The sequence below is a fragment of the Narcine bancroftii genome, chromosome 14 (assembly GCF_036971445.1).
Source record: "Narcine bancroftii isolate sNarBan1 chromosome 14, sNarBan1.hap1, whole genome shotgun sequence".
Taxonomy (NCBI): Eukaryota; Metazoa; Chordata; class Chondrichthyes; order Torpediniformes; family Narcinidae; genus Narcine; species Narcine bancroftii.
In genome coordinates this window covers 25,457,047-25,481,558 of record NC_091482.1, presented here as the reverse complement: position 1 = coordinate 25,481,558, position 24,512 = coordinate 25,457,047, and the positions used below count along the sequence as shown (strand labels likewise).

The 24,512-nt window shown below is 40.2% G+C and overlaps 1 protein-coding gene across 9 annotated transcripts in view; it reads right to left on the bottom strand.

The window, feature by feature from the left end:
• The window catches only part of LOC138749824 (E3 ubiquitin-protein ligase RNF43), a 208,494-nt gene that overhangs the window by 27,135 nt on the left and 156,847 nt on the right, over window positions 1-24,512 (bottom strand). For 7 of the 9 annotated variants that reach the window (XM_069911733.1, XM_069911735.1, XM_069911734.1 and 4 more), the window contains 2 exons: window positions 14,028-14,162; window positions 1,647-1,721 (listed from right to left, as the gene is read on the bottom strand). In XM_069911733.1, the coding sequence (XP_069767834.1) occupies window positions 1,647-1,721; window positions 14,028-14,162 (210 nt within the window). The remainder of the gene's footprint in view (window positions 1-1,646; window positions 1,722-14,027; window positions 14,163-24,512) is intronic. The other 2 variants (XM_069911736.1, XM_069911737.1) reach the window with 1 other exon arrangement.

The window sequence follows — 24,512 nt, the reverse complement described above, 5'->3', positions numbered from 1 at the left end:
AGCCTCGACCCACCATCCCTCTACCTGACCAGTCCTTTACCCAACCTCTACTCACCCCTCACTCCACTCGCTCTGCCTCTACCCACCCCATCCTATACACGCCCCTCTACTGCCTCTCCCCTCAACCTGTTCCTTCCTCTACCTGTCTCTCACCCTCTAATCACCCCTCCCCTACTCGCCCTGCCCCTCCCCTTTTACCTCTTCCCTATCCACCCCTCCTTCTACTCATCCTTCCCTCTAACTGCCCCTCGCACCACCATAACTTCCCCGCTTATTACTCCTCACCTACACCCTCTGCCCACCCCTGCTTACCCACCCACTCAGGCCCAGCGCGCTGCCGATCAGCCTTTGCGGAACAGCGGGGGCCGTGCGCAGCCTGCCATGTCCGTTGCGCCGACAGGAAGTCACAGGCGCTCGCCAATCCGCCGCACCGCTTGACAGGTGGGAGAAGTGACTGGTTGTGCGGGGAGCCTTCCAACTGGCTTGCCGGCTGATGACATCGACAGACTTCTCGTGTTACAATTTTGCTTTCCCCGTTCTCAAAGTTTGCACGGTCAACCTGCAACACTCTTGCTCCCTCCGCGTCCCGTGGATCTGATGCCCGGGTGTTGTTAGGATTCCCAGCAGAAGGTTTGTGGAACTTTACCATTCTGGATTCCTTTTTGAGAATATTCTGGCCATCTTTTAAGGGGGGTGGTTTTAGGGGGGAGGGGATAGTTAGGGGGTGGTGAAGGATGTGCAATGAAGGGGGAGGATGGTGGGGGTGACATTACCAAAAAACAGCATCGGCTCTCGCTGCAGGGCGGGCCACCTCTAATACATTTTTGAAATGATCTTGCGGGCCAAATATAATTATATCGCGGGCCAAATTTGGCCCGCAGGCCAGAGTTTGACATGTGTGATTTAGAGGCTTTGGGGGTGGCCATTGGATCATACAACATTCTTCTCTCAACCAACGGATTGAGTAGTTGCTCATTTCACCCTCATTTTTTTCTGATAAGCTGCCTCGCATCCCTGTCTCATCAACTATGTTCATTAATTTTATTGTTGCAACCCCAATGTGTTTAGACACACAGTTTGTTTGGGAGAAAGACATGTGTTCCTTCATTTACTCTTGTGCTCCATATAAAAAGTGCTGTAATTTCCACATGGTCAAATGTATACAAATAACCTTGAATAAAATCTGGAATGCGCCCTTGAATCACATGCAAATTGTTTGATTACAAATTTAAAACTGTGGAGTTCAGGGGCAAATAACGGAAAAGGTTTCTGTGTCCCAACCATGATGGAGGGCACTGTACTAACAGGCCACAAACTCTTAAGACAGCACTCGATTCAAACCCAGGTCGCTGACGCTGTAACAGTGCTGCGCTAACTGTGCTGACCTTTAAATGGTTACATACAAAGATCATTGCCCCCACCCCATTGAGTCTTTGATGTGTCACCAGGAAGGACATTTCTGGGCTGATCTCCTCCAGGCGAAAACACCTCACAATGATGAAATGGACAACTTGGAAAAATGTCCATAAAGTTGTTGCTGGTGTAAAGATCTGCATTAGAATGTTATTCCTGGCATTTTAAAAGGTGGGTTTTAATGAGAAGCTTTCTTTTCTGTTGAGGACAATAAAATAGGGTGTCATCCTTACCTGACCCACAGCACTGGAATCATCAGTTACATCGAAGATCACTGCTGTGGCACCTCTCTGAATAGCAAACTTGGCCTACAGGAAGAAAGAGACAAATATCTGAATTTGAACAGAGCCAAGACTATTTCTCCACAATTCTCACAAACCAAGAAACTTTTATTTGTGGTTGTCTACTGCCCAGTAGCACTGACCTCCACCACTGTGAAATGCTTCGAGTGTCTGGTGATGGAACGCATCAAAGTGCACCTCCCAGAGACCAATTTCAATTCCACTGCAGACAGAACCATTCCACTGATGATGCTATTAGCTTTGACCCTCCACTCTGTTCTGAGCTACCTGGTGTTCATCAATTTCAGCTCGGCATTTAATACGATCACACCCCGGAGGCTGATGGAGAAGCTGTCCTTGCTGGGACTCAACACCACTCTCTGCATTTCCTAACGGAAAGACCACAGTCCGTCCAAGTCGGAAACAGAATGTCAAGCATCCCTCAGGGCTGTGTGCTCAACCCGCTCCTGTTCATGTTACTGACATACAACTGCAACACCAGATCCGGGTCTAACAGATCATCAAGTTTGCAGATAAACACGACAGTAGTTGGCTGCATCAGCAACAACAATGAGTCACAATGCAGAGAAGGGGTGTCAAATCTTGTGATATGGTGTGAGAAGAACAACCAAAGGCTCAATGTGGACAAGAAGAAGGAAATGATCATGGACTTCAGGAGGACCAGGGACGACCACCCTCCACTACACATTAATAACTTGGCACCAAGTTCCTCACAGTCTATTTAAGAAGTGATCTATCTTGAACATCTCCTTACTTGCCAAGAAGGCGCAGCAACGACTGCATTTCCTGAGAAGACAGAGCTGGGCAAGGTTACTGGCCTCCAACCTTCTATAGGAGCTTGATCAAGAGCTGCATCACAGAGTTGTACAGTTGCCGTAGAATAGCGGATCAGAGGTCAATCTACTGGACCATAAGAGCAGCAGGGAGGATCACTTGGGTCTCCCTCACCCCCATTGACATGATCTGCCAGGATCAGTGTTTGAAGAGGACTCGCAAGATTGATAACCATCAGTTCCCCCCCCCCCCCCCCCCCCCCCCCACAACCGTCCACCTGCACATACCATCTTTCAGCTACTCCCGTTGGAAAAGAAATATCAGAGCCAGAATCACCAGGCTGAGAAATAGCTTCTGCCCACGGGCAGTGAGAGGGCAGAATGACTGAATGAGCTTTCATAAAAACCCCCTGACACTGTACAATTTATTCAACAATATTTATTCCTATGTAGGTTTGCATGTGTGTTACATCTGTATGTGTGATTGCACATTTTTGCACTGAGGACCAGAAATCAGTGTTTCATCGGGCTGTTCTTATACAATTAGATGATAATAAACTTGATCTTGCATATAAATAGTGGAATACCTGGACAAAGATAGGATTTAAATGAAGCTATGGTTGAACTTTTCCCAGAGCAGGCTTTACCATATCTAACAAGAGGCACAGTGTATATTAGAGAGCAGACAGCACAATGATGGAGGTGCTAATGTCATATAGAGTGTGCCACAGCAGAATGTGTGTCACGGGGAGAGGATTTAATATTCTGAAGAGGGTGATATGGCAGGAAGATTTTTGTTGAGTGAAGATTTATGTCAAGATGCTGGTGAGATACCTTGCTAGTAAATCAGGTGCCTGAACTAACTGTCCCATGTGCCAAATCCCACAATGGGTGGCTGTGGAATTTAAAAGCAGTTAATGATTTGGAATTTGGGAAATAACAATTAGTCATAGCAATGATGACCACCAACACTAACAGATTCCTGGGGGGGGGGGGGGTGGGTGGGAATTCTATAGCCCAGAAGTGCCCTTTGTACAGGAAATGGGTTATCACCACCTCATATGACTTTAGATCCAATTGGGCAAGACTTCGAAATGCACCCCCCGCCCTCCCCCCCCCGAAAGCCACATTGTTCAAAGGCGATTAAGGAGAGGCCACAAAAACCCACCTTGCCAGTCGCGATCAAGAAAAGCATTCAGTTCTTCACGTTGTGGTTAAGTGTTTGCATATCAAATTATATAAAAACTCAACTGTTAACAAATTCTCAGAGGATATTGACTTTAGAATTTTGGAAGGGTGGGGATTGACAATTAGTATAGTGATTTTTTTTTCTTTTCAATGTAACATGGACATTAGCACCATTTTTTGTTAATACAGGTACTTTATCATCATGTACCCATGTAACATTTACTTTATTAAGCCAATAAAAGCAAAAGAATTTTGGAAGTCAGGTGGTTTTGGAGCAGGAATTTGCTTTCCACACGTGTCCCTTCCTCAACCCCAATTTTAATCTGTACTTATTCAAATGATCCAATTTTATCTTGCTTACGTGAAGCGGAGAGTTGCTCTCTTGTGTTTTATTATGGTCTGAAAGACCCGCTGAACTGTAAGGGCGGGATTGGGTGCTGATAATCTACCATTGATATTGCACACTGAAATTTAACAGTGTCAACGAGTTTTCCACCATCCACAGCACTCAAGACGGAGGGAGAAGGGAAATGATTACAACACTAAACTGAAATCCCAAATCCAACAGCATCCAAGATCCAGTCATACACAGAGCTCTACGGTTAAACAGAACCTTTATACGTACAATCCAAATTCTTTAAAAAAAAGTTGCTGACAATACTCTACAATTTGCAACACTGTGAGATTATCCCAAGGCAAAGTGCTCTACGATCCAATGCTACTCAGAATCAAACTCCAATGGTAGAATCAGACAGAATAAAAGATAAATTGTGGAAAAGTTGCAAAGCTTTTGTACCTTGCTAAGTACATGAATAAACTTCGAAGCCCTTCCACAGTTTTCCCTTGCAAGGTCTGGATGGATCTTTGGGGAATACTGAGGCAAACATACGACAAGGACAGAATTTCAGAAGATCATGCTTCCTGGAGAAATCTAATCAGTTCTTAACTTGACAAAACAGTCGAATTGCAAGACAAGTTCTAATTGCAACAGAATAATTTTCTCACAGGATGATGTATTTGAAGTATCATAAATATTATCCTATCTTTGTTGCTGGTTTAGCTGGTGAGGAGGGTCAATTTTCATTTCTCGGCTATTATTAAGTTTGGCCCCTTAAGTCAAGTTCATTGTTGGTGCCTACTGACGATTAAGAAAGCAGCTCCCACAGGGAATTTCTGAGATGGCCAAAATGTTGAGAAACATTCTCCTGTTTCTTTTGAATTTCCCAAAACTTCAATCAGGGTTTCCCCAAAGAAGATTTCAAAAATGCAACTTGAAATGAGCTATTCTGAATCCTGAAGCTCAATCTCAACAATGCATAGAAGACTCCGTCTGCACACCACATGGCAAGCAGCTCACCCCAAACCACAAAAGGAAGTGAGGACACACACAGTTGATGCCACTGAACTTGAAAACATGTGAACTGAGCCCTTACTGCAATTATGGTACGGGCAACAGACATTTCCCAATTGTTGAAATTCACCTTTCAAAATACAGAGTTCTTCTGCAAACAGACCAACATGCTATCACTAGCAAGACATACAGCCAGGCAAAGAACACAATTTACAGAGTATATACAGGTACTCCCTGACTTGCGATCTATGCGACTTACGACCATCTGCACATACGACCGAAATTTTTTTAAAATATAGAATATATATAAAATACGCGATTATGGTGAAAATCGAGCCTATCTATGGTGGCCGCCATATTGGCTGATGGCCAACCTCTCGCGAGAGCTAACCTTGATGGCCGCCATGTTGATATATTTCACTGCATTTTAACTCCTTGTGTCCCATTTTTTTCTGATTCTATTTCTCAATAGTCTGATGGTCAGACAGATTTTAGAAACAAGTAGAAACTGAGAGAGAGAGAGAGAGAGAGAGAGAGAGAGAGAGAGAGAGAGAGAGAGAGAGAGAGAGAGAGAGAGAGAGAGAGAGAGAGAGAATATATGGATTGATTTACTCCTCAGTATCACAGGTAGGGCAATTCCCTGACATGCATCCATTCTGAGATACGGTCATCCAGAACAGAATATGGAAGCACATTGGGAGTACCTGTAATTACAATCAAAATGAAGACCAATTGGCATCAAGCAAAGGTAGCTCAAGCACTTTTATGGGGTTCATTCAGAATCCTGATGGCTGCTGGGAAGAAAAGGTCTTTAAGCCTTTCATACTCTTTAGCCTTCTGCCCATCTGGAAGAAACAAAAGAGTGTGTCTAGTCTGAGAGGTCTTTCACTGTTGTTGGCTGCCTTTCCCAGGCAGGAGACATAGATGGCGTCCATGGAGTGGAATAGAAATTTTCATTATGCTCTCAGGTGCATTGTCCGCCTTCTGTAGTTTCTTCTGACCTTGGGTAGAACACCTCCTTTATATTCTGCAAGCATGCATTTGATAGGAAAGTTACCAGCGAGGCCAACATTGTGAATGGTCGCTTCAAACAGATTTATCTGGTAAGCCATTAAATTAAATTTTAAATATAAAAAAAAATATTTTTACAACACAGTAGAAGCCAATTCCAGCCACTGAAACCTGAGCCACCCAATTAACCTACAATCCCATATGTTTTATTAATTTATCAAGAGGTTTAATTACCTTACATAGTCTGGGTTTTTTCCCCCAAAGGAAACTCCTGAAGGATTACCGGACATTGTGATACCCACACTAGAGAAGGCCACTGTAATCCGTGCAATTCATTGGAATACTGATTAAAATCGAAAGTAATGGCCGAGCCAACAAAAAACATAGTACATCAAATTCAACAGTTGTCAAGTCTGATGGGTTCTTTTTATGACAAGAGGACTTCATAACAGGGGCAGAGGGCAGGTCTATTTTTACTGAAGGGTACCTTGAAGGTAATCCTAGCTCTTTGTGATCTGGGAGCTTCAGCCAAGATCAACGATTAGAGACCACAGTGACCTTTAACTGTGTTTCTAGCTCCTGCATGTCAGAAAAAGTATTAAAATTCTGTGGGAAGGACCTGCTTGAAACTACAAATACCAGTCATGATAACTGCAGCCTTAGGGCCAAGGTTCATCAAACAGATAGCCACAGTGCTCAGGAACAGCTCATTGTAACAAATGCAATAGGGCCCTTGAGTGACAACATTAGTCAAGGCATTGATTATAACCAGTTCTTCTTCTGGGATTATGCAAGAATCCTTTCAAATCTTCATGATGCCAATTCCAGAACAAGTTTCCCCTCTCACCCTTTGGGAAACCCCCAAAAAGAGGAGAGGGCCCATGCACTCGACATGGCTTAACCTGGGAATGTATAAATTGCGCACCAACGGCTCATGACCCAACGGTTTTGAAATAAGTCTCAATTACTTCGGCAGGTTTGTGCAAAAGTCCATGAGCCTCTGAGAGCAAAAGGAGTGTTAGCTGAAATCACCTTCCCCAGACAATCAGGCTTTTGGGAGTGACGTTGTCATTGGAACTACTCTGCGCCAAAGCCAGGAACACGATAAACAATGACTGTTGGAAATATAGCATCAAAAGAAGAAATGCGGGGTATTAATTATTCAAAAGGAAAATGTATGGTTTAAAAAAATTAATTTATAGTTTTGAATACAGTACAATAATAGAATCGCATCCAAACGATACTTACAACGATCAAAATAGAATAAAAAATGGTTCAACAGTACATAAAGGTAATAAGAGAGAAAAAAATGTAAAGGAAAAAAAGAATACAGATATATGTGCAAAGCTACTGTGGTAACAACTCCCCACCCCCCCCAAAAAAAAGACAGGATATTAATAAAATAGTAGAATTAATCCAACATGATAAGAGGTTCAACCATTAAGATTAAAAAAAGTGGTGGTGGGGTGTAGAAGAGAAAACATTAGATATCCAAACCCATAATATCTAAATAGGGTTTCCATATTTTTAACTATACCCATTTCTAATATTACAAGTCACCTTTTCTAAGGGAATACAATTTTGCATCTCCCTCTTCCAACAATCAATTTTAAGACGGGATTCAGATTTCCATGTAATTGCTATACATCTCCTGGCCACTGCCAATGCGACTTAAAAAAAATTTTAATTGATATTTTGACAACTTCAATCGGAGTTCCAAATCATATACATTTCTCAAAGGAAAAAGTTCAGGTGTTAATGGTAAATGTATTTTTATGATTTGTTCCAAAATCTTGCCCACATCTTTCCAAAATGATGTCAGAAAATATATGGTTAATATTACACAGGGCTGTGGTCTGGGAGCATGGTTTAAATGAATTGATTAATTCTGAGGAAGCATTCTTTCCTCCATCCACATTTTTAACCCAGCTTTTCTCTGTGATTTTTGACAGAGCTTCTGTGTTACATTCAGCGATGTGTTTTGAAACCCATGACTTGTGCTAAAACCTTTTGTTCTTGGTAGTTCGGGCAGTCACACGCTACAAGTTCACGACCTCTCCACTCTAGTTGAAAGCAATGCTTTTCAAGGGTGGTGATCACCTGAAGCCCTGCTCTTTTGCAAACACGCTACAGCGCATCTCATCTTTTCATCCCACATGTTAAGCTTCTCCTTTCATATTAAACATTTACTCTGAACACCTGACCCTCAGGGCTTTTCTCCCATTATTCTCATTGAGTCGCTCATGATAGAAAGGAGTTCAACTAGAAATCAGGACAACACTTCCCACAAGGTCATTGGAGCAAATTAAGTTGCTGCCCCACAAGCGGAGAAGACAGAAATGGACAGGACTCCACTTCATTTAAGGGCAGCAGTGTTGCCTCGTGAGCCTCAATGTGTTGTGTTGACACATACGAATTTCCAAAGAGATTGAAATCATTAAACATTTATGTTTTTGGCTGAGAATGTATGTACTCCGACAATAAATCTAAAATCTGGATGTGCAAGGAAACCTACGGGAACTTGCAAACTCCATGTAGACGATACCCGAAGTCAGCATCGATCCCAAGCACTGAGACGTAGCAGCTCTATAAATCATGCCACAGTGTTGCTCTACGTTTAAAAAAACCATGAGTGTTACTGGTGCCAGGAAATGTTAAAATAGCCATTTGAAATAATTTCAATTTCAAGGATGTCACTTGGGAAAAAAAAGAAACAAGATTTCTGCATTGTTCGGACAATTAAACTTCGTAATGATGCGAGTTTCCAACCCAAGAGGACAATTCCTGAATCATTAATCGTTTCCTCACTACCTCAAGTCAGCAATCATCAGAATGCAGTGCTACACAAATTGATGAAGAGGAAGTGGACAACAGTTGTTGAGAGTGGTGCTGTATTTGCATGATGAACCAGTGGACTGGTCTCTGGAATATTTTGCTGTTAAAGGCATTATTCAAGCTCGTTACGGTTACTGATGATTCACCTATTATTCAAAACCTTTTGGGGGTTCATGCAAGCAATCTGTTAAGATTTGCAAATCTGCCCATCTTCTCCAAATCCTGTGGTAGGTGTGAAAACGTCACTGCTGGTCTGATCATTTCAAATAAAGCAGTGGATGTGCTGATTGTGTGTGTTGATGTACTCCACCAAAACGTACTCTGATCACTTAGTCATTCCCCTCAAGCCAATCATTCACGGTCTCAGAGTAAAACACAAGGGCCTGCAGACGCCGCGACTGAAGTAAAAACACAAACTGCTGGAGAAACTCTGCATGTCAATCATGTAGCAAAGATAAAGCGTCATGACCAACGCTTCAGGCTTGATCCCTTCATATATCATACCTGGATTAAGGATTCAAGCCCGAAATATTGGTTATCTATCTTTATCTTTGCTATATAAAGTACTCTGCTTGACCTGCTGTGTTTCTCCAGCGTTGTATTTTCAACCATGGTCTAGTCTATTACAATGAAAATGAGTGATGTTACCTATACAAAGCAGAAAATAAAGACAGAAGAGGGGCCAAGAGGTGATGTAGAGAGAGCGACAACTGGGAATGTAGCGGAGTAAGATGAATAGTTGGAGACCAAAGCCTCCCAGACATAGCATGTGGCTCCTTCTTTCATTTTCACAAGCCTCAGTATGTGTGTCTGCTCTGGGTTGAACGCAACACACGCATATTAACAGATTGAGAATGAGCTGAAGGCACTGTAATTATTCTATATTACATACTGTTCAGCTGTAGTTTGTTTGATCTTGGCCCTCAGGCTCCCGTGCATAGTTAAGAACAATTTTCCATAACAAAGCAAGATTGGGTTTTGCGTTCCTGACAATATGACAGAATTTAAAGTAAGTCAACTTGCTCCAAAGCTCAACTGCTAATTTAGGTTGATGGACAAAGAAAAAACTGAAGTTGGACGGGGGTTCAAGTCAGTTTGAATAATACCATTTCTTCCTTCCTTCCAACTTCTCCCTCCTCTTATCCCAGAATACGCATAAATGGGATTACAAACCTAAGTCCAGTTTCATCCAACAACCACAATCTCTGAATCACTGAAAGACAATCTGGCTACATTGAGATAGAAAATACAACACAATATCAGGTCAATATGCTCAACTAGTTTGTGTGCATTGATTGTGGCTCCATTTGATGTCGACTTGTATCAATAACCTGCTGTTTGCTCTTTCTCCCCTTGCTGTCATCTAATCAATACTTCCATAATTTGAAATATCTCTATTTGAGTCACCATCATTTCTGAAACATTTCCCCAGCTAATTAATTCTTCTTTGATAGGTACACATCAAGGATTTGCTGTCCCTGTAAATTATTTTTGGCATTTCTCGAGAGTTTCTGCACTCACTCTAGAAGGCGACTACCACAACTCTATTTAATTAAAAAAAACAAATTTAGACATGCAGCATGGTAACAGGCCATTTCAACCCATGAGACTGTGCTGCCCCATTACGTCCAATTGACCTACAACCCCCAGCACGTTTTGAACACATGCCTTATCTTTCTCCTCTGCAATGTGACCTTCACTACCACTCTGGTGGAGGTTCGTGACTAAAATTGGGACCTTTACAACTTTGTGGCTTAGTGTGGCACTGTATTGATTTTACCAGTTAACCTATCAGAGAGTTTTGTGAGTTTCCTCTCCTGTGAACAGTCTGGCTCCACCCTATAGAATTGGTCCAACCAATTGAGGTTATCATTGAATGCGAGGTACTAAGGCTCAGGAACAAAATGTGAGGTTGTACATTGTGTCTCTCACGCTTCCCCCGTGGCAAGGATAACAGAGAAGTATGCCCTTGTTCTGAATCACTACTCACAGAAAATGATGCCATGATATTAAAAGTAATAAATACCTCCCGCAGGCATGAGTGGTACCAACTTTGTGATTTTAAATTACTGATATCCTTCACTATAACCTTTTCATTTCCCTTCTCTTGACAATAGGCTGATCATTAAGAACACAATTCAGCACCCATTGCATTTCAGCTGAAGGGATAATAGATGAGCATAAGTGGGCCATTCAGCCCTTAAAGCCACTCCTGGCATTCAATTAGATTGTATTTATTATTATTTTGTCTATGATTCCACAATCCAAAGATCATGGTCTGGTTTATCTACACTTTTAAAGTTATGTCCCCTTCCTCTGGATTTCCCCAGAAGAGTAAATGTGTCCCTCTACCAAAAGTTAAAAAAAAAATCTAAATTAGATCATTCTTTAATTTTCTACATCAAAGGAGTAGGTCTAATCTATGCAACCCAACCCCCAATTTAACCCTTTCACTCCTGGAAGCTTCTTCCTAAGTTCCCTTGCTGGGAAGAAAATGAGAGGAGAAAGAAACAGAGAGGAGGAGGAGGAGGGGTGGGTGCGAGGAGAGAATTGAGTGCTTCATCCAACACATTGTTACAAACAAAGCAAAGAAATTAAACCCTAGGCACAAACTAACTATCAGCTGAAACTCAAGGACCTTTTTATTCCCACGTACTTCCGACCTTGTGCTCCTCTTTTTTAAAAATCAAATCTTGTCTCATGTACTGGGTGATGGAGTGTCTCGTCCTCGACACACACAATGATGGCATACCTGGTTTATCCAAACCGTTCAACGAAAGTGTCTGCTTTACACAAAGTCTTGTTCTCAGCAGAGATTATCATTTATATCTCTGAGAAGAGACTTACGAAAAGAGCTCAGCCAAGTTAGTGAAAAAAATTAGTCCCATCTTTGACTAAATTCCTCATCCTTCCTGAAAAACGTTTCACTTCATACTCCTCTCAACTTTTGCCTCATGTCCCTCCATGTAGGTTGGTACATCGAAGGCTGAAGGACCTGTGCTGTGCTCTAATTCTAACACTGTCTCAATGCAATCTGTTCGTTCTGCTACTGACAGACCTTGCTTCTTGTCACCTTCAAACAATGCCCTAAATGATCAAATTCAGACCACTGATATGTCTTATGAAAAGAGCTCAGCCAAGTTAGTGAAAAAATTAATGCCCCCTTTGACTTCTTCCTCTGATTACTTCAAAACAAACACTTAATTTATAATCAAAGGGACACGTTGAATCAGAGATTATCAATTTTAGTCAACATGGTTGGCAGTAAAACTTGCAGCAGTGTGGTTAATAGAAAGTACAATAAATGGAACTAGGTCAAATGAAAAGGAAGTTTGCAAAATGACAGATTTAGAAAGGTAGACACCCTGGATTGATCTTCAAAAATCATAAATTCATACATTGAGCAGGAATCCAGAACTCTGCGTGGCCTCTGATGGTATATATAGGTGTGTGCATCTGTGGGTGTTGGTGTACATATATATTTTTTTAAGTGTGAATCCTCAGGAAATGTTTGAAATAAACCCTGTTACATCTTTGAGAATTTGTGCAAAAATTCCATGAGAATTTGTGCAAAAATCTCAATGCCCTTGGTGGGATAAAGAGTTCAACAATAGGATAGCTGTAATGTCAGGATTCTCACTCTACACTGACGAAAATGCACTTCAGCAAACCGTTTGAATTTGCGACATTACCGGAAAATGTAGATCTTCTATTTGCTTTGTTAAAAGTGTCCAAAACATTTAGTTATATTTATGTAAATTATATAGAGCGCACCCTTCAAATGGGGGGGGGGGGGGTGGAGGGAGAAGATGGAGGGAATTACCTGTAGTGCCTTTACATTTCAGCTCTCAGTTTTGCGATACCTCTGTGGTGTTCATATCAGCGTTTGCCCACAGGTATAAAAAAGTGGAAATTTCCCCACCCAACCCCCTCCAGTGCTGTTCTCAAACTGCAACTGGGGGGGGGGGGGGGGGCATCTTTTAGCTAAAGTATGGAATGCGTCAAAGACAAGATAAAAGGAAGATAGATATTTCAAATTAAATCCTTTCTGATGAGTGTACACTCAATCTTTTGCAAGCAAACACGAGGAATAGGAGATTCTGTAAGTAATCCGGAAATGGATGAGCAACAAAGAGGAGTGATCTACACACTGCCTCACAGCAGCTATGTTAAACAAACGGCTTTTGAATAAATTCCTCAATTCTAACAGAAATAAAAGGGCAGGATCAGGCAAGTTAGGCAGAGGGGGAAAAAAACAAAAGAATTCTTTGTAAGGATTTCCAAAGTGACATGATTTAACGGTTCTACTGAAGCTGAATGAAAGGAATTAAGCCTAAAAAACTGCATAAAAACACACATTCATTGAGGTGCTAGGAATTTGATTTAATACCTCAACACTGTTATAAAAAAATGTTTTAGCTTTGGAAAAACTAATTTGCAAAACAGTCTGCAGTAATCTCTACTAATCATGTAATCAATGTTCCATTCTCCCTCCAACCCTTCTCTTCATTACACTGAACCTCTTTGAAAAGGGAGATGATAACATTGGCCGTCTCCATGTCTGACCACATTCACTTGCAGCTCAAGTGACTGGTGTCCGCATGATCTGGTAGCTTGTAAATCGGGTCTAGTAAACAGTAATAGTGAAAACAGGATCCTTTATTCTATCACTTTCCTCATATGGCTTCCTGCTGGGAATAAAATGGGCTCTCAGCAGGCACAAGTTTCTCCCACTTCACTAACTGGAGCAATGCTTATTGTTGGTAAAGTTTATAACGAAGGTTCAATGGCGTATACAATGCTTTACGCAGAAACAAATCCAAAATTAATCCTCCCGTTTCCTCTTTTCCTTTTAGTTCAAAGGAAAGTCAAAATTTCGTCAAAAGATATAACAGTCCTCATTTTGAACATTTCCTGAGGATTTACACTCAAAAAATATATACATACATATATATGCACATATATTCAATAACATATATATCACAACATACAGTATATGTACAGTACATTGTATCTATATACACACACATTTCTTTCTCATGTTTTCCTACACATTGGATCACTTTAAACTGATAACTCTCTCCTTCCTCACTCTCCAGCCAGATAAAACAAATCTGTAATGTCTGAGCCCTTTGATGTGTCAAAAGGACTTACAGAAGGTGGTGTTTTACCAATACTCCTTGCAGGAATGATTCTCAGTGTTGCAGGTAAATGGATAAGTAACAATAGGTATTCAAGAATTGGTCCAAGAACAGTTATTTGCTGCTGTCTGTGGCCTGCTGGCTCTCTCTGAAAAACATGAAAGGAACCATGGGTTGTTTTGTCATGGTAAACTCACAATATACCTAAAGGGAGGTGGGGGGGGGAAACAGGCCCCAAACAATCCCTGAATATTGTTCACTATCCTCTTCAAGCACAACAAAAACGTAACTGGTGAAGCACATTGATAGAAGATGCTCCCATGGATGGTAGCACTGCACAGTGGATACCCAAAAGCAGTGCAGCCTTTAACCGATTCTGGTTTTGATATTTTCTTTAAAGATCAAGCACAGAAATCCTCCAATTTGCAAGGGCGGAAAGCATATTGCTTTGTTAATGAAAACACAACCAAGACTGCAGACGAATACTTCCAAAAGAAGTTATCTTGCAAGGAACTTGCAAAAGACAAATGGTCAAGAGATGGTTGCTGTGCAGTCAGGTACGGATTGCTTAGGCCAGGAAATTGTTGTGAAACATTGACAGCAAGTCTGAAACAAATGGCATGAGATATTCCAAACCCAATACCAATGTCTACAAGTTTGCCAAAAGGTTCAACGTAGAGGTTCCATGTGCATGTGTAAGGGAAAACATTACAAACCAAATCTGCACATGCAGCCAAAAACAGGTTCAACCAAAAACCAATTGCATTCAATAAAAGGAATGTTCACATCTTATCTTAGCACAAAAGATACAGACCCAAAATTTCACCCTACTACTTTCACTTTCCACTCCTGTATCATTTTGCTGAATAAGTAGTTTTAATGGGGCTGTTCAGAATGGTTACTGTACTAACTGAGGGAAACCAAAGGTTGTAAGAATTAATCATTACTTCTTGACAATCAAAATGTACTGTGGGTGTTGGTCAATGGGGTGTAAAATTGGGCGGCATGGAACCATGGGCCGGAATGGCCTGCTACCGTACTGAATGTCTAAACTTAAAACATTTAAACTTTAGGAGTTCATCCTGGTTGATAAAACCTGCAATGCATTCTTTCTAATGTTTTATGGACTTGTGTTACCATCCTTTATGAATTATGTATTTTAATTCCAAGATCTCCAAACATCTATCATCTTCAGCAATCCTCCTGGTCTTACTTCCCACTCATTTCATCACACATCATGCCTGTACTTCACTCCTCTTCCTAGGCTTTTCTGGTGTTTTATCATTCCTGTGTTTGACAAACACTAAACCTGTGGAACAAAAGATCTCCGTACAGATCTGCCTTTTTTTGGCAAGCGGCAGGAATAGTTGGCTGGAAAAGACTCAGACACAGTGGCACAGCTGGTGGATTTGCTGCCTCACAGCGAGAGAGGCTCAGGTCCAGTCCTGACTTGGGTGCTGCCTGTTCTCTGTGACCATACGGGTTTCCTTCGGGTGCTCTAGATTCCTTCCACATCTCAAAGATATGCAGGTTGGTTGACCAATTGGCCAATGTAAATTGATCCGAGTGTGCAGGTAAATGGAAAATCCGGGGAGATTTGATAAGTGGAGAATTTCTTTTTTTTTCAAAAAATGGGTTAATGTTGGAATAGTGTAAATGGGTGACTGTTGGTTGGAATAGACTTGGCGGATTGAAGGACCAGTTTCCACAGTGTATCTCTAGGACTCTGAAGGCAAAGGACAATTAATGAAATGTGGATACGAAATAGACAGCTTACAATGGATAACTATGAGGTGATGCATTTGGGGAAGAGAATGAGCTCATTGGAAACATGCTCAAGGAGTTAAAATACAATTCCCAAAGAATGAGAAGTAAAGATAGATTAAATAACAAGGATAATACATTATGGATTTTAACAATAAGATAAATTGTAAAGTAATTAATTAATGCTTCATGTTGGTTTCCCCTCAGTCAGCAGCATTGTTAATCTTTCTGCAAACTCCTTTGAAAGCACAAAAAAACATGCAGGATCGTTTCAACCACAGGATGCAAGGAATGGAAGAAAGCACAGATGCGGGAAATCCAAAATATAAACAAAAAGTGCAAGGAATACTTAGCAGTTCTGTGAAGAGACAAACACCTATTGTTTCAGAGCAATGACCTTACACCAAGGATGGGGAATATCAAGACTGAGAGGCGTTTAAAGTTGCAACGAATCAGGGACGAGCAGCGCGAACCGATGGGAGGATCTGAGGTAGCAAAGTCTAGGAGCCATCGATTTTCCAACCTGTTCGCCCTCTGACCTTTCTCTCTTTAGCCTCCATCATTTGTCCAATGAAGAGCCATGCAAATTGGAAGCAGATCACCTCATCTCTGATTTAGTACTTTAAAGCTTCAGGATTCAATGCTGAACTTGCCCATTACAGATAGTTCACCGCACTATCTTGTTGCTTGTGTTTCAGGCATCTCTTACTGCTTGGTCTCATCTGATTTCTTGAAGCTTTTGTGTGTCCTCCAAAAATAAATGTTGTTATTAATCTCCCTTTTTCAGCTGATGTCACTTTCACCTGCGACATTCAATCTTTTCTGGTCTCCACTTTATTACTTGTTTTCCCTACTTCCTTTCCCCAAAACTTTAAATTTTTATCACCATTATGAAACTGAAAAAATTAACTCTCTTCTCTTCAATGGTACTTCCTGCCTTTTCAAGCATCTCCAGTATTCTGGGTTTTTTTTTACCTTACCAAATAACTTCAACAATTTACATCTATCAATTGGCCTCTTCAAAACGTCACTAATGTTCCTGAAACTATCTTTGTTTTAGAAAACCTGACTTCCATTGATCCATGCAATTTTTACATTTTATCTGGCGCTATAGACTTTGAGGGTTGGTCAGCAACTTGTATTTTTGAATCTCAGGCTAATCCAAGTGTCAATGGCTCCCCTCCACCTGTATAAATTTTCAAGAGTCTCCCGTGACAGACCGAATCTCCTCAAACACCTCCCTCAGTATAGCTGCTGGCGGACCTTCTTCGTGATTGCACCAACATGGAAGGTCCAGGACGGATCCTGCTCAGCTCTGATGAAGAATCCTTGACCAGAAACCAGGAGGAAGTCAGGACAGCACAAGCCAGTCCTCGTTGAGGACTGCCGTCAGATTCCCCCATAATCAACGAACCCCACTTTCTCCTATTTTCTTGCACTATTTATTTTTGAAATTTAATTTTTAAAAATGTAAAAAAGCTGCTGCAAAAGTTAACAAATTTTGTGACATGTTCATAACAAATTATGGATTCCGACCACCTCCTGAGGGCTTACACCAGTTAACCTTTCTTGCAGCACAACATACATGGCAGCTTAATGAGATTTTAAAAATATTGACCTGAAAAATCAATCTGATTTCCTGGGCAGTGAGCTACCAGATGTTGTCCATATACAGAGAAGTCAATGAACTGATGCTACACCAATTCTTTTTCCAGAGTTATAGCTATTAAATGTTTCACATGTTCCTCAAATATTATCAACATTCTTTCACCACATTAAAAAAAAACTAATCCAAATTATTCATATGATATTTGATATCTTCTCCTTCCCCTCATGTAATTTTCATCCTGTAAGGCAGCATTCTTATGCTTTCTAATTTTTATACAGTGCCCTGAGAGAATACAGTGGAGGAGGCGGATGAACACAAGAAACTGCGGTTACGCTGAGCTTGTAGTCGATGTGCAGCAACGTGGCTGGAAGGCAAGGGTCCATCTGGTTGAAAGGTAAAGGTTCCATTATTGTCACGTACCACTACATTTAGAAGTTAACATACATGAAACTCTAACATTCGTAAGGCAGGCACTTTCTCCAGCACCCCTCACAGAAAACCTACAGCACCCGGTCAGTATTCCTAGGCTGCTTCTCCTCCAAGTACTGACCAGTCCTGTGCCTGCTTAGTTTCTGAGATTAGACCATTCCAGGAGTAGTCAGGCCATTAGGTGCTGAAGTCAGCTGCAGAGAAATTTGTAGCCGTCTCGACATCAGGGCTACTCCAGGAGTTGGGAGCGTGAGTAAAGATACACTGACCAGCAGTCTCAGATCTCTCCGCTGCTGAAAGGGGTTGTCAGTGGCTCTGGAGAAGGAGAAAGGATGCCATCTGGGCACCCAAGTGAGTGAATGGCATCTAGGGGATGAGCCCAGGATGCCGGAATTCACTGCTGAACCCTCCGGAGGTGTCATGGGTCTATCAGCGAAACACTGAGGAAGGAGGGCGCCCACTTGATAACCCAGAAGATGCCACCATTCACTTGGCTACCCTGCAGAGTTGAGGCAGCAATTCTCAGGAGTGCAACAAGGGATATTAACATCTAGTCCTACATAATACCTCCACATTAAAAAGCTTCAACATTGTTTTAACTGGTAGTGATCTTTTCAATTTTCTAACCTTTCTTTATGCCTCTAAATTACAGAATCGATGACTCTTTTGATAATCCTAATGTTAACTCCATTATTATCAGACATGTTTCAGTTCAAAATTTCTTGACCTGTAGTCCTCAGTGATATGGAAAAGACATGTTAAAACAAATGATAATAACCAAGTACAATGCAAAACAAGGTTGCAAAGAAAAAATATTTTTTGAAACAGAAATCCTTTCACTGTTAGATTGAGTGTTCCAGGAATAAAGATCCCCATCATTCATAAAGGAAAACTTTACTCCAAAAGGTTCATTCAACATTTACTAATGCCCTGATATTCGGAGTCTGCTGCCGAGCGTTCAACATCATTATACCAGCAGAACTCATGACAAAGCTGAAGGATTGTCCTCCTGCTCGATCCTCTGCAAATGGATCCCAGATTTCCTCATTAGCAGACCCCAATCAGTGTGGATCAGCCACATCGCCTCTCCCACGCTGACCAAGGCTGTGTGCTGAGTCCCTTACTCCTTGTACACCCAAGTCTGTGTGGCCAAGCTGAGCCCCAATTCAATCTCCATATTGGCAGACGACACCACCATTGTGGGCTGAGCAATAGGAAGGAGGAATGGAGATCGATAACCCGTTGGGTTACGCCAGAACAACAATCTCGCTCTCAACATTTTCAAGACCAAGTAGCTGATTTTAGGAAGGGTTGGCGATTGTCTACACATCTGTCTGTACTGATGGGGAAAAGTCTGAACCTTCAAATTCCTGAGAGTTCAATTTTCAGAAAACCTTTCCTGGAGCCAAGACACTGAAGCAACTGTGACAAATGCACACCAATGCCTCTACTTCCAAAGGAGCTTCGGGGAGATTGGGCCATCATCAGATCCTCAATCAAACTTCTCCAGGTGCACTGTGTAAATTTACTGACGGCTTACATCATAACTAGTTTGGGAATTTGTGTCCAGTAAGGCAGAAGGCTGTAGAGGGTAATAAACATGGCCAGGTTCATCAGAGGTTCAGACCGTCTATTCATTAGAATCATCTACATGAGGGGCTGCCTTAAGAAGGCAGCCAACATGGGAGGAGTCACGTGATGGAGTAGTGGCTGGTAGGGTAATATCAGCCCTCTCCAGAAAAGAAGAAAAAAGTGAAGAAAATACAAAGTTCAATAAATACAAAATATAAGAAATAAAAGATAAAGTTGTAAAGAAAAGAAAGAAAATTGCACCCAAGAAGGAAAAAGTAAAAACAACAGGAAAAAAAGAAGAAAAGAAAGGAGAAGGCATTACTGGCATGAAGTGCCCAATCTCCGAGGGCGGTGTCGGCCCTGGGGAGTCGCGACTCCCCGACTGCAAAAATGGCTCTCTGAACCTAACAAAAGTGCGGCTCTCTGAACCTAACAAAAGTGCGCAACCGCACATGCGCAAGGAGTCGCGCATGCTCAGTGCGCAAACTAAGGAAAAGGAGAACACTGACGGGAGGGGGGCTCAGCCGAGGAGCGGGCAAACACAACACGACCAGCTGAGGGATGCCCGACACCAGGGCTCTCAGCTGGAGGAGGAGGAAAGCAGCAGGAGAGGGAGTGAAAGGAAAGAAGAGCAGCAGCAGGAGGCTCAGATGAGCAGCTCAGAAGAAGAGGACCAACAGGAAGAGGCCAAGCAAGAAGAAGCCCAGCAAAGTGAGACAAGCAACTCATCAGGAAAATCAGAAGAGACACAGATACAAAGAAGAGAAAAAGAAGACACAAACACAGGTACAGACACAGAAGAAGAGGAAGAAGACGACCAAGATCTTCACTGAGAACTAGGAGGTAAAACAGATGGACAGAATAGAGATAAAGCTTTTTTTGAGGAACAAATGAGAGCATTAAAAGAATGGTTGTCATTAGAATTTAGTGCAATTAAAAGAAAAATGAAAAGAACAGAAGATAAAGTGCAAAGATTTAGAACTTGTCATGACAGAAATAGGGAAAAGGGTAGAAAATGTGGAAGAGCGAGAAACGGCTGTAGAAATGGAAGTAAATGACTTAAGAAGAAAATTGGAAGAAAGTGATAAAAAAGTTAGAGTCACAAGAGTTGTTAGCTCAGAAAATTGACATGTTGGAAAATTATAGTAGGCGAAACAACATAAAAATAGTGGGCCTAAAGGATGATGAAGAAGGCACAGATATGAAGGAATTTATAAAAGAAAGGATCTCAAAGGTCCTGGGAATGACAGAAATGCAGGAAGGAATGGAAATAGAAAGGGCACACAGAACACTAGCTCCGAAACAGCAGACACAGCAAAAACCAAGATCCATTTTAGCAACATTTCTGAGATACCCGACAAGAGATAATATACTGGAGAGGGCAAGGAATACAAGGGTCAAAAAATATTTTTTTACCCAGACACAAGTTTTGAACTCTTAAAGAAGAGGAAGGAGTTTAATACAGCAAAATCGATCCTATGGAAAAAAGGTTATAAATTTATGTTAAGACATCCAGCTGTGCTTAAAATATTTATCCCTGGGGAGCAAAACAGACTGTTCTCGGATCGGGAGGAAGCACAAGAATTTGCAGAACGTTTGCAGGACAGAAGGAGAAATGAAGAGATGTAACAAGAATGAAGAACGGTGATAAAATAAACATAAAGATGTAAAAACAATGTATAAGTAAAGAACTAAAGGGAAAGATAAGGGAAAAAAGGAAATAAGGGGAAAAAAGGGAGAACTTTGTTACATGTGTAAAAAAAAGTGTTTTCAGCAGGGGGGGGTTGGGGGGGGAAGAGAATAAGCGTCACTGAAAAATCATTTGACACTTAGCAGGTTCGCAATCCAAATGGAAAGGAGAGTTGTGGTTGCCCAGCAAGGAATAAGGGGCAACTCAGAGAGGGGAGGGATATTTGGGGTTAAGGGAATATTTTATGTGGGAGTTGTTCGAGTATTTTATGTTTTAAATGTGTTGTCATACATTGAGTTTAGAAAGGGAAAACTGAGAGATGAAAATGGAGAAAATGGTGGTGAGGAAGTGGAAATGAGGTGTAAACAGGATACGAGATGGTCACGTTGAACTATATGACTATAAACATTAATGGAATACATAACCAAATTAAAAGGAAGAGGCTATTAAATTTACTGAAAAAAGAAAAAATAGATATAGCATTTGTGCAAGAAACGCATCTAACTGAAGTGGAACATAACAAATTAAAGAGAGACTGGGTAGGACATAGAAGCAGCATCATATAATTCAAAAGCTAGAGGTGTAGCTATATTAATCAATAAAAATGTACCAATCAAAATAGAGGAGGAAATAATAGATCCAGCAGGGAGGTATGTAATGATAAAGTGTCAGATATATTCAGAATTTTGGAATTTGCTCAATATATATGCACCTAATGAGGAGGATCAAAAGTTTATGCAAGATATTTTTTGAAGATTGTAGATACACAAGAAAATATATTGATAGGAGGGGATTTTAACCTTAATTTGGATCCAATGTTGGATAAAACTGGATAAAAGACTAGTAAAAAGAATAAAGTGGCCAAATTTATGGTTAAATCAATGCAGGAAATGAAACTTATGGATATATGGAGGAGGCAGCACCCAAGAGAGAAGAAAAACTCATATTATTCAAGTAGGCATAAAACAAATTCAAGGATAGATTTTTTTTTTGTTGGCCCATATTCAAGGGAGAGTTAGGAAAACTGAATATAAAGCTAGATTACTATCTGATCATTCACCCCTGTTATTATTAACAATAGAACTGGAGGACATCCCACCAAGAACATATAGATGGAGGTTAAACTCCATGTAACTTAAAAGGCAGGAATTTAGAGAGTTTATTGAACGCCAAATTAAAACATATTTTGAAATAAATATGGAATCAGTGAAAGACAAAGTTATATTATGGGTCGCAATGAAAGCGTTCATTAGAGGGCAGATAATGTTATGTAACTAAGATGAAAAAAAGACTACAATCGAGAAATAGAGCAGTTGGAAAGGGAGATATTAAGTACAGAAAAGGAACTAGTAAAAAGGGATGATATAACAAAAAGGAGAGAATTGGCAGACAAAAAATAAAATACGAAACATTACAAATGTATAAGGTGGAGAAGAACAATGAAAATAAAGCAAAAGTATTACGAACTGGGAGAAAAGACACAAAATATTAGCCTGGCAACTTAGAACAAGCTAAAAGAACTGTATTGGCATCAAGGAAAAAGGACAAACAAATAACATATTCAACAATAGAGATTTATGAGAACTTTAAGGAATTTTATGAACAATTATACCAAACTGAAAACGAGGGGAAATATCTTTTTAAACTTTATTTATTCGTTCAAAATACAGATAGTAAATAACATACACAACAATAAACCAAAAACATGAATGTTATATTTTATAGAAAAATAAAACAAAAAAAGAGAAAAAAGAAAGAAACCCCCCCTCCCCTTCAGCCAGATCTCCTAAGGAGAGTCATAAAGAAAGAAAAAAATATTAAGGAAAAATTAAACATACATATTAAAATCAAATCAACATAAATCAAAATGTAAATATTCTGAATATAACAACCACTTACTATAAAGAAGTTATAGTTATCACATGAAACATATGTAATTTTTTCCATTATTAGACAGTATGTCCTCTCATTATGCCATCTATTAATATCAATCATATTTGTATCTTTCCACATAGTAACAATACATTTTTTCTCAACAAATAATGCTAAATATACAAAAGCAAGTTGAAATTTATCTAATCCCAAACCTTTCAGAGGTTGCAAACTGCCCAATAAAAATACTATCAGATCTAAAGGTATTTTAATCTTATACAGATTTGGATTTATCCCAACCCTTTTTATCCATACTATCCTATAATATTTAATACATAAATGAAATATAACCTTTCTCTGGTACCTTCATAAGAAAAGTCTCAAATTTAGTCATTTCAGGTAAAATCATATCGCTATCAAACACACATTGTACCAAAGATCAAATTTAAAAATAAAGAAAAAAAGAATTCTTATCAATACCATAGCTGTCCCTCATCATTACACTTAATCGAACATTAAAAATAGCAAACCTCAACTTTAACATATCTACTAATATTACTAAAGACCAATAATATCTTTATATAAAAACTCAAATAATCGTATATAAGCCCTCCAATAGGAGAAAAAAAATCACGAAATAAAAGCTAGATAAAATGAAAATAAAATAAAAAATAAGAAAAAAATAATAATTAACAAAACCACCACCCCCCCCAAAGAATCTACCAAAAGGTAGTAATCCCTTAACAAAATTTGGGTGTGGATCACCCACCAGTGGCTGATGACTAATAGAACCTAGAACAAATCTCTTCCTCGCTAGCCGAACAAAAAATAATCTCAAAATATCATAATAACGTAAAAAGTAAAATAAGAATAAGAAGATTCTTCTATTCATCCAAGAGGTTCCAAACTCGGAGATCCCATTTCAAAAGAAGTTGGACTTTTTCCATTCCCGTTTTTCCCATTTCTACCATTTCTTCCATTTCCAGAACAACCAGATTTTTCTTTAGGAGACGATGGTGGACTACGTCTTTGTCCTCTTATATCTAGCAATGAATCAGCAAAAAAATCATTGCTTCATGATCATCCTCAAAAAACCGAGATTGATAGTCTCCATGAAACACCTTCAACACTGCCGGATAGAGAAAAGTAGACTTATAACCTTTATGCCACAAAACTTCTTTAACTGGATTAAATCGACGTCGACGTTGAATAACCTCTTGACTCAAATCAGGATAGAAAAAAACTCTGCTATTCTGAATCAATAACGGAGTTTGTCGTTTTCCAACATTTTGCACTGCCAGTCAAAGTATTGCTTCTCTATCCAAATAATTCAAACATCGAATTATTACAGGTCTCAGTGGCTGACCAGGTAAAGGTGATCTCTTTAAAGTTCTATGAGCTCTTTCCAATACCAAGCCTTCAGAAAAAAAAAAAATTTTTGCCCTAGTACTTGTGGGATCCAATCTGTAAAAAAACAAAGAGGATCTTGTCCTTCCATACCTTCTGGCAAACCAACAATTTTCACATTATTCCTTCTACTTTGATTCTCCAAATAGTCTATT